Source organism: Crocodylus siamensis, chromosome 2, assembly GCF_052110815.1.
Source record: "Crocodylus siamensis isolate JL-2025a chromosome 2, ASM5211081v1, whole genome shotgun sequence".
Taxonomy (NCBI): Eukaryota; Metazoa; Chordata; order Crocodylia; family Crocodylidae; genus Crocodylus; species Crocodylus siamensis.
Window position 1 is genome coordinate 230,335,464 of NC_143396.1, and position 12,913 is coordinate 230,348,376.

At 47.4% G+C, this 12,913-nt stretch overlaps 1 protein-coding gene across 1 annotated transcript in view; it reads left to right on the plus strand.

Moving 5' to 3' along the window:
- LOC149871842 (cytosolic phospholipase A2 delta-like) overlaps positions 1–12,913 on the plus strand; it is a 48,184-nt gene that overhangs the window by 28,693 nt on the left and 6,578 nt on the right. The window contains exons 11-13 of the mRNA XM_090034641.1: positions 2,186–2,323; positions 6,988–7,095; positions 12,248–12,439. Coding sequence (XP_089890767.1) covers positions 2,186–2,323; positions 6,988–7,095; positions 12,248–12,439 — 438 coding nt within the window. The remainder of the gene's footprint in view (positions 1–2,185; positions 2,324–6,987; positions 7,096–12,247; positions 12,440–12,913) is intronic.

Consider the following 12,913-nt stretch of genomic DNA (forward strand, 5'->3'; position numbering starts at 1 on the left):
CCTGGCTGGCCAGAGCCATACTGGCTGCTGGCCAGGCTCTGAGTAGGAGGATTGCTGCTGCAGCACCAGGGGGCCCCCAAGACCCCAGGTAAGGCTGTTGGGGCCTACTTTTAAGTAGAGGAACCCACTGCTCTTTAGTTCTGGGTTGGGTCCAACCATCCTCCTTTCAGATACCAGATTGGTGCGAGTTCAGCGGAGGGCAAAGCAAATGGTTAGCAGGCTGGGGCATATGACTTATGAGTAGGAGTCTACTGAATTTGAGGGTGATGGCTGGCTGATTTTGCAGCAGATCTCAAGTTCAGCTGCCATTTTTACAGGCTGAGCATGCCCCCCATGTCTTTGAGGGATCCTGGCAGTCCTGTCTCTCCGTGGAGATTACCAGATGGCCTGAAACTGTGGCTTAGTTACCCTGATTAAACCCAGGGAAGCCATTAATCCCTGCATTATTAAGCCTGGATTAATGGTTTCCCTGGTCTTAATCAGGGCAATTAAGCCACGGTATCGAGCCATCCCCAAGAACGGATGCTGCACCAGGGTCTCAGGCTGGCTGTGGCAGGCAGCTGGGAGGTTGCACTGGGGTCTGGGGCCCTGACCTGGCTTCTTTCATGTGTGTGCCTGTTGCTGGCAACAAGCCGGGCCAGGGCTCTGCAGATGCCAGTGCAGCCTCCCAGCTGCCTGCCAGAGCCCTGGTGCAGCTGCTTGCGCAGCACTCCCACTTCCTGCTGTAAGCAGCTGCACCCCACCCCACCATCCCCCTTGCCTCCCCACTCGCCTCTCTCCCTGTCCTCCCTCTGTCCTTCCCTCTCTCCCCCTACCCTCTTCTCTCCCCCATTCTGCCCATGTTCTAAGACTGCTGGAGAGCTTCCCACCATTTTTTTTGGAGTGAGCCTGCTGTTTTTTGTGGAGCCTGTTGTTTTTTTGTAGAGCCCACCTGAATTCCTGATTCTGCAAAACTCTCGCAATTGCAAATTCGGTAGGTCCCTACTTATGAGGAAAGGCTGAGGGACCCAGGCTTGTTTAGTTTGGGGAAGGGAAGACTGAGGGGGGGTTTAATAGAAGCCTTTAACTATGTAAAGGGGGGTTGAAAAGAGGGTGGTGCTAGACTGTTCTCAGTGGTGGCAGATGACAGAACAAGGAGCAACAGTCTCAGGTTGCAATAGGGGAAGCTGAGGTTAGATATTAGGAAGAACTTTCTCACTAGGATGGTAGTAAAGCTCTGGAACAGGCTACCAGAGAAATTGTGGAATCCATCCTTGGGGGTTTTTAAGACCTGGCTAGACAAAGACTTGGCTAGGATGATCGAGGTGGAGATGGTCCTGCTTTGAGCAGGGGGTTGAACTAAAATAGATGATTGCCTGAGGGTCCTTCCAACCCTCCTTTTCTGTAATTCTATGATAACTGCCAGACCCTCGGTTTCCTTGTGCCAGAGGAACACCTTGCATTGTGTTAACTCTTCTAGTAGGGAATTCAACCCATATGTCATTCTTGATATCTAGCTACCAGTAGCATAGCTAAGGAGGGATGACAGGCACCAGTCCTGCTTGGTTAGTTGGGGGTGGGAGCATAAAAACAACAGCTGCTACACTGTCACCCCACCTGCTGATGCCATTGCCAGCAGCCCAGACACTGATGTTGCCCTGCACCACTGTTGCCTGGGATGCTGAAGTGCCCAGGTACACCTCTGTGAGCTACATTTCAAAAACTATTTTCTATGGACAGTCAGTCCAAAGGGAATTAAATGCAAATTAGATGCATCAATTTTCATGTTCTCTGAAGCTAGTGGCTAAATCCAGCCCACAGAGCTGTACCATGTGGCTCATGGGTCCAGAAATTTGGCAGCCTGGTGAGCGAGGGCAGCATTCATTGCTGCAGCTTCTGGAGCCATGGTAATTAATGCTTCTGGAGCCATGCTTATTCTGCTACCAAAATTTCTGACTCATTGGGTGCCCCACGGCCTGGATCTGGGGCACGGGGCAGTGTCATTTGGTCCAAGAGACCAGAAATTTGGTGGTGGAGGAGCTTAAATTGAGGCTTCCATTGACAAATTCCAGCCCTGCAGGCCAGATGACACAGCTTGATGCTCCATGGCACTCCTCCAGCCCACGAGGCCAGATGTACTGGGGACCACTGGTCTTACTTGCTTTCATAATTAGGTGAAAAGGCATCTTTTTTCTTGTGGTTACAGAATGGTGTGAATTTTCCCCTTTTGAGGTCGGATTCCCAAAATATGGTGCTTTCATTCGCTCAGAAGATTTTGGAAGTGAATTTTTCATGGGGCAATTGATGAAGAAGAATCCAGAGTCCCGGATTTGTTATCTAGAAGGTGATTGTGCTAATACAACATGATTTTACCTGAACATCCTAAGAAAATAAAAGAAACCTAGATGCTTATTGGCAATAATAATGGTGTCACCAGCCAGCCAGGCTTATGTTAATAGGCTATTCCACAGAACAAAATTTGTAGGAAACCCAGGACAAAAGCTATGTGAAATGATTAGCAAATTCTTTCCTGTTAAATAGGTAATCAATCATTTATAGTAGATCAGATAAAGAAACAGGATTAGCTACCAGCATTTTAACTGAGCTGAGAACTGAACTTTGCAAACAAGTTTTGGACTAAGGAAATGAATTGTGAATTCATGAGAGAAACTCTGGCTTTAACCTATTTCTATTTTTATTAAATTCTTTCTGAATTGAAAGGACAAATATGAAATCATGCAAGTTTAAGCTGTACTATTTTATCTATTTTTGATCACCTCATCTCTCAAAAGCTGTACTTTTTAGAGAAAGCTGTGAATTCTAAGTCACCATATTTTTTTCACAAACTCGGTGCACCAAATAAGGCGCAACTTGTTTTTGGAAAGGCAGAATAAAGAAGAAAAGATGTTTCCAGCATTATAGTTTAACCCAAAGCTGAAACCCATGCTCATGGATGAATCTAGGATTTTGAAAACGGTGGCATGGTTCATCATCTCATTTGAAAACTGCTGAAAGCGATTTTGAAAACGGCGTTGTGGTGCATCATCCCATAATATATTTTGCTCCAGTTAAAAAGAAACTAGAAGCTTTGCTAATATGCTAGGGGCCCAGGACTATATTACTCAGTTTAAGTTCCAAACAAAAATAATTGTAGCTGAGTATGGGGGAGTGACTGCTAGCTCTAGGGTGGAACAGGCACCTTGTGTGGGGGGTTCCCCCGCCTGGCCACAGACAGACTGCTCCATGTACAACCACATGTGGGTTCCTCAGACACCCCACCATGGCCTCACAGTGACCCTTGCTGTCATTCATGCATTACCCTTGCCACCTCAATACCCCCTGGATCTACTTTGTCCTTTGTTACCCCATATATCTCACCCCACTGTGTGCTAAACCCACCAGACCCCTCATGCCATGCTGTGTCCTTCCTTACCTCCTCACTGCATCCATAAATACATTGTCCCCATGAATCCACAGCACTGTGCACAGTCCTGTCCTCATTACAACCTAGCCCCCTGACCCCTTACCACCTCCTTATACACACCTGAGCCCTCCTCTGCCCCTCTGAGCATTCATGCCCCTTGCTGAAATCTCTTACATCTCCACAATATCTTGTTATCAACAACTCCCTCATACCTGGGATGGCCATATTATGGTTAAGGGAATCCAGGATGTGGGGGGGGGGGGGAGCTGCCACTGTGTGTACGTGCATGCACGCATGCACGCACACCTCCCTACCTGACCCTGTCACTCCCGGGAGCCCTGATGGTGGGGTGGGGTGGGATGGGACAGCATGGAGGCCCATGCCCGGGTTCCATCCCCTGTGTACAGATGCTGGACCCAGCTGGGAGTGGCCCTTCCTCCTGGTACCGGCAGCCATCGGGGGCCACCACTTGCAGCCTGGGCCTTGGTAGCAGCTGCAGTGGCAGGACACAAGGCTGCCAGCAGCAGGTGGCCATCCTGGCTCACCCTGCGCAGCTACATGAGCCCCAGCCCCCTCCCTGGCTGCTGTGCCCTAGCTGATCCCCACCCCATGCAGGTGGAGCGATGCAGCCTAGCCCACCCCGTGCCTCCCGCCGCTCGTCAGCAAGAGCTGGGTCTTGCACTGCAGGTGGCAGCAACCTCTGCCTCTGCCTGCAACAGCCAAATCTGGGCCTTGTCATTCAATTTACACCAAACAGTGGGGATGTCGGGATGACCTACGAAATCTGGGGCTGTCCCAGCCGATCCAGGATATATGGTCACCCATAGCCCCAGACCCCATCTGCCCCTTATACCTCCCCACCCAAATAATGCCCCAGGCTCTCCTCACCCTGCACCTCCCTAGTCCACAGGCTCCCTCCCCTTCAACAACCCCTTGGTTTCTGTGACTCGCAATCCAGACCCTCATGGCCTCCAGAAGACTCTTTCCCTCAAAGTCCTTCCCAAACAGTTCCCCCTGCCTCTGACCATTGGGCAGCTGGGGGCAGGTCTGTAACTTCCCCTCCACACTCTCTCCCTTCCTCACAGCATGCCCATAGCTGGCTCCATTTCCCTCTCTCAACATACAGAAACAAACAGTTGAGTTTAGGGGAGGACTTGCTTCAGCCACTGGCAGCACCACCACAAATCCCTCTCATCCACCAACCTGGTTGCACTGCTGGTTCTGCCTGCTACAGCCTCAAGCATCTGCTGCAGTGAATAACCCAGGAAAGAGTCATTGCAGTAATTTACTGTATTTCACAGCATATAGGTTGACACGGTGTATAAGTCAACCCCATTTTTCTGATCCAGAAAGTTAGGAATGTCATAGATCTGGCATAAAAGTCAATCTAACTTTTTGGATCAGAAATATAGGGTTGACTTATACTGGCCCCTGTGCACCCTCACTGTGGGCTGGGCCCCAGGGGGTAGACGCATGCTGCAGCGCTACTTGCAGGGGATGGGGCTGGGTTTGGTGCTCGGCTGGCAAGGCCCAGGCAGTGCCACTCACAGGGGATGGGGCTGCACCACCCAAGCGCTGAGTCCACCGCCATCCCCTGCAAATGGTGCTGGGCTAGACTGGGGTGGCCCCATCCCTCATGGGCTATAGAGATGTCGCTCAGCCAGGCACTGAGCCTTGCCCCATCTCCTACGAGCAGTGCTGCTTGTGCCATGCCAGATGAGCACTAAGTCTGGTGTTGCTTGCAGGGGATAGGGCTGGGCTTGGTGCTCGGCTGGCACAGCCCAGGCAGTGCTGCTTGCAGAAGATGGGGCCAAGTTCAGTGCCCAGCTGAGTGGTGTTTCCATAGTAACAGCAATGCCTGCAGGCCACACTTGGGCTGGGCCCGGGCCCAGGCCCAGGCCCCATAGCCTCCAGTGACAGGGGCGCTGTCGGTAAATGAAGAAGGCCGGGTTGGGACCAGATCGGGGTTCAGCTGGGGCTGGATCCAGGCTAGGGCAGCACTGGGGTGGGGGTCAAAAGTAATGATACAGTGTATAAGAAGAGGTTGAATTTTAAGAGTTAAAAATTGGGGTTCAAAACTCAACACGTATCCTGTGAAATACAGTATCTCTTTGCCTCACCTTTACAGCTCCTTCCTCTTTCAGACCCTCACCACTTTATAGCTTAGACTGCCTTGAGCCCTGCCCTTCTCCTCCCTGACTGATTTGTTGTGGGTTTGAGCCCCTAGGAGCAAATACATCCATTCCAGGTTCCTAAGTAGCAGCTCACATTTACTGGGCGTGCTGGTAGGGGTGAGCAGAGAAACATTCCCACGTGAAGATGACAAGAGAATTGTAGAAGAAAGGCTACCTTGATTAGTGGAATATCAAGGCCATTAACACTTACAGAGTAAAGAGATTAGCTGCAATCGAGTAGATAACAATGAGACATGAAGTCAATTGACTCCCTCAGCTCCACCTGAATAGAAATGCATCTTTACTGCCTGGCAGTTTGCCTTATCCTTCCATGGAGCAGGAGTCAAAGGGTGAATGCAACTGCACTGCTAACTGCCCCAGTGCCCCAATCCACCATGCCTGATCTGTAGCTGAAGAGTAGTGTGTTTACAATTTGGAAAAGAGCTAAAAACAGTCTGTAAAGTTGTGAAATAGGAAGAGAGAGACCAGGGTTAGTTAAAACACAGAAACATTTCCCAAAGAACGGTTAATATGATTAGTGTAACATCAAGACCATTAAAAAGGAGAGACTATTGTTACCACCTGTGGAGTGGAGAACAAATGAACCAAGTCAATTGACTCAGCTGCCTGAATTCAAGAGCCACTGCTGCTGGAAACAGAAATCAAAGTTGGAGCATGAATCAAAACTGTGTGGTTTTATTTTGAGCAGAAAGTCTGCTTCCCCACTTGAAGCACGTGCCCCAATTTTGAGTGGCTGTTTTCTTGCAAAAAAGGTATGTGTGGTACATGAGTAAATATGGTCCAATGGCTTTGAGAAGAAAAATTCTTCAGTATGATTTTAGTCCTGATGAATGGGCATTGGGAGGTAAATAGAAATAGGCCCCTGCCACATGTTACATATATTAGTCAATTACGTGGTTAATTGTGCAATACATTTAGATGTGCACACATGTAAAGTTAGACTGGCCAGCTTTAACTTCAATGTGTGGCAGGATTCTTAGGTAAATCATATTTAATGAATATTTTTGTTTCTTCCCTTATATTCTGTAAATTAGCAAATATGTACTATGCAATGAAAGAAGTTCAAGTTATATTTATGGAGCGTGCTAAATATGGAGCAGCATGAAAAATAGTAAATGCATCTGCAACCCACATGGCAGGCTCAGAGTTTCTGCTCATACTCGTACTCTGCCTGTAACTTTGGCACCTGACCATGGACTCTTCTTTAAATATCTGGCTCTGTCTTGGAAACCATCTCAGAGTTCCTAGATCTGCATCTTGCTTATATATCAATAGGCAATTATACATTGGCTCATGTCTAATTTTCAAGTGCAACTTGTGCAGGCTAAAAGATTAAATCTTGCATGAACTGCCCACATTGATATTTCTTTGATGTGTTTGGTCTTGCAGGCTTATGGAGTAACATCTTTGCTATGAATCTACTTGATATCTGGAATGCCTTTGGTAGTTCAGATAAATTTTGGCAGCAACATGTCCAAGCCAAAATAAAAAATATTGGTAAGTTTCTTATAGTAACTTCTTACTGTTATTTGTCAGTCTACATTTCAAATAAGGAAAAGGAATGAAAGAAATTAAATCTCCAAGATGTTTTGAGGTTACTGAAAGCTATCCACATCATGCAAGGACCGTCTCTGAAACAAACAGTGATATGCCTAGGTGAGATGGTCAAAGTTTCAACACATATACACAGAGGCAACTAAAATAATTCATAATAAAAGATGACTCAAAAGAGAAAAAAAGAACATTTGAAATTTTTCTGGAAACTAGGTGGTAGAGGAATAAAGAGAAAAGTGTCTGGGAGGTCAGGGGCTGGATAGAAGCAGCAGCTAGGGCAGGAAGGGTATTTGATAGGAACTGAGGGGAAGTGTTACCTACCAAGATTAGGTTGAGGCTAAGAACAAATGGGGAGTAGAATAGTATCTAGGGTGGAGTAGATAGGCTACAGAAAATGGGTATACAAGCACTAAAATAGATTTTCGAACAGTAATAGAAACTGAACCCAAGAAGACCTGAGTCTGTACATAGTTTTTTTGTCAGAAAACTATTGCAAAATGTGCTGGCAGTGTGTGTACCTCATCTTCCTTCTAGTAACTTGTCCACACAGAATATAATACCAAATACTCTATTAATTCATGTAGCAGAAGTCTGTGCTGTGGTTCTAAATGTCAGGATGCTGATGATGCTGACTGAAATGGGGGTCAGTGCAGTTCAACATGATGGAATTTTTTTTTTTTTTAGTGATTCTTTTTTGAAAATAGACAATTAAAATGAAACTATGTTCAAAGACTATTGAGCACTCAAAAGTTGAGATCAAGTACTCAAAGTTAAGAAATACTAGATTTAAGGTTGTGGCTAGACATTCAAAAAGCCCGAGTCTGAATTGATTCAGTCTGTGCAGGTTAGTCTAACCTACAGAGATTGAACCAGTTTGCAAGTGGATATACATTCACTTCTGATTGAGGAAATGTAGGCACTTCCGATCCAGGAAATGCCTGCAGTGGCTTAGGCTAGAAGCTGGGGGTGCTAGAGTGAGCCCTCCTTTCCCTTTCATGGGGCTGAACTGAGTCGGGGGGATTGGCCAGGCTTCAGCAGGATACTAGGATTAGGGTGGGGTTTAAACCCCCACCCTGGCCCACACTGTCCCTAGCCACAGTGTGCCTGGAGGGGGATGGGGAAACAGCCTTCAACAGGCTTTTGCCCCACTCGCTGCTCAAGGGGCAGGTGTGTTGCCAGACACTGGCCCCTAGGTAGCACTCTGAGGCAAAGGGCAGAGAGTGGGCGCGGAGAAAGGACTGCCTGTGTGGATTACATTCGGCTGTTGACACTGAGCTTTTCAGTTTCCCTCTCCCTGCTTCTTCATACTCTCTGCAGCTGACAGGTGCTGCATTCATTGCAAACCAGGTCATTTCTCACACCTCTCAGCAAGCCAGCAGCCAGCATGGAGCTCATCAGAACACAAGGCTTATCAGCCCATCAAGAAAACAAACCCTCTCTCATTAGTGTAAGCTATTCTTACACAACTTTTTGGGAAGTATTTTTAAGGAAGGATGGAGGGACATTACCAGCTGACCTGTTGATTAGCTCCAAAAAGCCTTAAGTGAACACTGTTCTGTCTGCTTTTGTTGCAGTGAAATTGGAGACACACACATAGGACATTTAACAAGGATGTGGTAAAGCTTGAGGGACTCCAGAGAAGGGGAACCCCTATGATCAGAGACTTGCACAGCAAGCCATACAAGGATAGGCTGAGGGACCTGGGACTCTTCAACCTGAAAAAGAGAAGGCTGAGAGGAGACTTGGTAGCAGCTTACCACGTCATCAAGAGAGTACATCAAAGGCTCAGTGAACAACTGTTCACCCGGGCGCCCTTAAAACTAGGAGTGATGGCCACAAACTCCTGAAAGAATGTTTCAGGCTCAACATTAGGAAAAACTTCTTGACAGTTAGGGTATTCAGATTGTGGAATAAGCTCTCTCCAGAGGTGGTGCAGTCACCTACCCAGGAAATTTTCAAAAGGAGACTGGGCAGTCACCTTGCTGGGGTCACCTGACCTCAGTTGTCTTTCTTGCCTGGTGCAGGGGGCTGCACCCAATGATCTTCTGAGGTATCATCCAGCCTTACAATTATTGAATCTATGAATAGATACCTCTCAGCATTAGCTAGCATGGGGGTGACCAGATGCCGCTAGGGCCTGGGCTGCTGGCGTCCACGCTGTGGGAGAGGGGAGGGAGGACGGGGATTCCTACTTAAGCAGTGATGGGGCAAGGGGCAGGGGACTCTGCTGTGCCTGCAGTCTCCATCTCCTCCTCAGCCAGCCAGAGTTCTGGCTATGGAGGACAGGAGTGGGGCCAACTCTGCTTTCTGGAGCAGAGATCCCAGCCCAGCCCAGCCCAGCCCAGGACTGAAAAGCATGCTGGGGGACTCTGATTTAACTTGAACCAGGAAGGGGTCTGAGACAGAAATTCCATAACCCAATTTGACCCAAATCAGTTAAGTGTGATGCTACATTCAACCAGGTTTATCTTAAACCAGTTGTGGCCATTTTGAAACTGGTTTATGTGCACTGAACTTCTGTTCTGTTACAGGTTTAAACCAATTTCTGATCAGTTAAACCACTTTATGTGTAACTTCTGTCCCTAGCCTGCCTGCCTAATTTTCATTCAGTCCTTTTGTGTGTATGCTTTACAATACAGATTTTAATTGCATGAGCATGTACTGGTTTTCTGTAGGATCTTGCCTCATTCAGGACGGAAGATGCACCCAGTCTGGTTATAAATAAAGTTGTATAGTGAAAGGAGGTAGCTATCCTGTCTACTAGAATGTCTGCCTTGTTTGTTCCGGGAATCAAATGCTGTCCTGGGGAACTGGGGTGTCTCCCTACCTCTGCCATAGGGTTGTTAGGCACTCATTTTGTATTTCTCATTTTCCAGGTGACTTTGGGACAAGATTTACAGACATGTAGGAGATTCTCTGATAAAGCTAAAGTCAATGAGAGCTGGGCTTTGAAAATCTTTAGTGCACCAAAATGTTGAATTTTCTAAAATGTCAGGTTTTAAGCATGTCAGATTGATCTTCTTCAATCAGTAGATGTTTTCGATCAGGTCTGTCCGTCTTCCAAATGGCAGGGGCTGCACATCAGTGAGGGCTGCATACTGTAAGGGCTGCACTAGATGGAGCTATGGATCACTGGGCTGTGTGCTGTGCAGTAGGGCTATTCAAAACAGCAGTGTTCTGCTTCGACACCCATTTCAATGGAACAATGTTTTGTTTTGAGTTTTGTTTAGTTTCGAAAGCACTGTTCTGTTCTGTTTCATTGAAACGATTTAGGTTTCAATGCTGTTTCAATGTTTTGCCCATAAGCTATAATGGGGAAACATGAAACAGCCTATAACTTTCTTATTTCTTGCCTGATTGGGATGAAACTTGCAAGGATGGTAGCCTTTTCCGAGGGCACAAAGCCTGCCAGGTTTCAAGGAGATAGGTGCAGGGGTTTCTAGGAAAACACCTCAGGCTGCTGACAAGCAGGAGCTGAGGAACAGGAGCAGCATCCTGTCATCTGGCAGGCAGATGGGGGGGCCCAGCACCCCTGGAAGGAGTCCAGCAGAGCCCCCGCAGCCCTCCCGGGGGTGTGGGCGGGCCCCTGATCTGCCTCCTGGATGACAAGAGGCTGGTGCTGCCACTGGCCCTAGGTGGCAGAACCAATCTTCTCAGCACTGAGTGTGGGCTGCGCCTGGCGCTGTCCCAGGTGGCAGGAGCAGCCTTCTGTGATCCAGCAGCCAGATCAAGGACCTGCCTGCACCCCTAGGAGGAATCTGGCAGAACCCTGCAGCCCTCCCGAAGGTGTGCCCCCGATCTATCTGCTGGATCACAGGAGGCTGCTCCTGCTTTCTGGCTCCTGCGTGTTACCACCCTGTTGGCCAGATCACAGGGTGCTGCTCTTGCCACTTGGGACCCAGTGCTGGGGAACTGAGCCCGGCTGGGGGAAATACCTCCTTCAGCCTGGCTGAATTCCTGGCTGCTGGCAGCACTAGGGAACTCAGCTGGGCTGCAGGAGGGGCTTCCTCTAGCTCGGCTGAGTTCCCCAGCGCCGGGATCACCTTGGCACTCTCCCCTGTCTCCCACCACCTGACTGGCTGCTTCAAAATTCAAAACATTTCAAAACATTTCAAATCATTTCAAATGTTTTGACTAGCCTCATTTCATTTCAAGGTTGTTTCAAAGCCCTTCGTTTCATTTTGATTTCACTGTTTTGAGCTCAAAACGAGTGGAAACAACCTTGAAATGAAACAGCCCTCAAAGCTTTGCACAGCCCTACTGTGTAGACATCCCTGCTGTAGCACCACACATCTGCACTCCCTTCCAGGCTATGTACTCACAAGGCCCTGGACTCACCTTCCATTCCCTGCACTCTCTGTTGCATTGCCCTGCCTCTGAGGGAGGGGCAGGGAGTTGCAGCCAAAGAAGGGGAGTGGGGGAGGGAGCCCAGAGCCCTGTGGACGGAGAAGCCCAAAGCCCCCTGTTTTGCTATTGCTTCTGGAGTGATGGGAAGAGCAGCAGCTAAGCAGGAGCCTGGGGGTTCACAATATAACCCCTTGCGGGTACCCCACAAGCTGCCAATCGGACAGACCTTCTTTAGATCTAAATCAGTCTTTGCCTCAAATCCTTCTCTGCCAAAAAAGAATACATTTGTGACCTAATTTTAGAGTAATTTTGGAATATAAATGAATTAGCCTTTATCAGTTGCTCAAATAATATGGAGAAACTATCGTAGAAATCCATCTGAGGATGATTATGTCTAGATCAGGGTTTAGCTCTGGGCTGAAGGGACATATTTCAAATGTTGAGGATAAAAGGAACTGCTGAATACTTGTTCATTCACAGAGCACTATGCCTCTTGTGTATTGAGTAAGGGTGGGGTTGTGTGGAAAAATAACATACAACCATATAATTAAAGATGGAATCGTTTTATCATATATAGATGATTGCATAGCTAATAGCAATTCTGGCATTTCCAAAATGTGTCCTTGGTTTCACAATTCTTATGATCTTTTAATGTTTTTAAATGACACTCATCATATAATTCTATTGAAGTGGCAAAAGCAGTCCTTGATGGGTTTTCTGCCTACTACCAACTCTTTTCCCTCTGCAGAGGAAGAGCATGCTCTGTCTAAGAGCTCCTCCTACCTGGGGACATCATGGATAAATCCAGCAGGAATGCTCTCTAAGATCATTAAGGATATTCTAACTGATCGTCCCCTACACCATCATGTCCATAACTTCCTAAGAGGTCTCCAGTTGAACAAGGACTACTATCAACAGAGCCCATTTTCTATCTGGAAAGGTAGTCCCAACCAATCAGCATCCTCACACTGGGTTGCTATATTACAGACTTTTCAAGCATTGCCTTCTCAAGAAAGGCAACTGAAGAAGTTTCCAAGAAAATTTTAAATGACTTGTCTACTCTTCTTCCCCTTTACCTTTTTTTTTATGAGACACTAATCATTTTAGGGATCTTTCTACTGCCAGTGTATTCTGGTGTTCTGGAGCCAGTTTTGCTTTCTCCATAACCATCCAGCCTTTGGTGACATTTGGGGAAGTAGAAAACAGTTTTATCTGTGTTTATGTCCTTTTCTCAAAGCAGTTGCTTTCTCCAAGATGTTCCTTTTTCTTGAAGATGCCAGCAATCTCTGGTTTTACAAAGATCGCTTTTAAATGCACAGAAAATGTTATTACTCAGATGTGCTCAAACTTATAGTGCAGTGGATTGGTTAACTGATGTGAGGTCTTGCCCTGGGCTGGATCAGACCCCACGCAC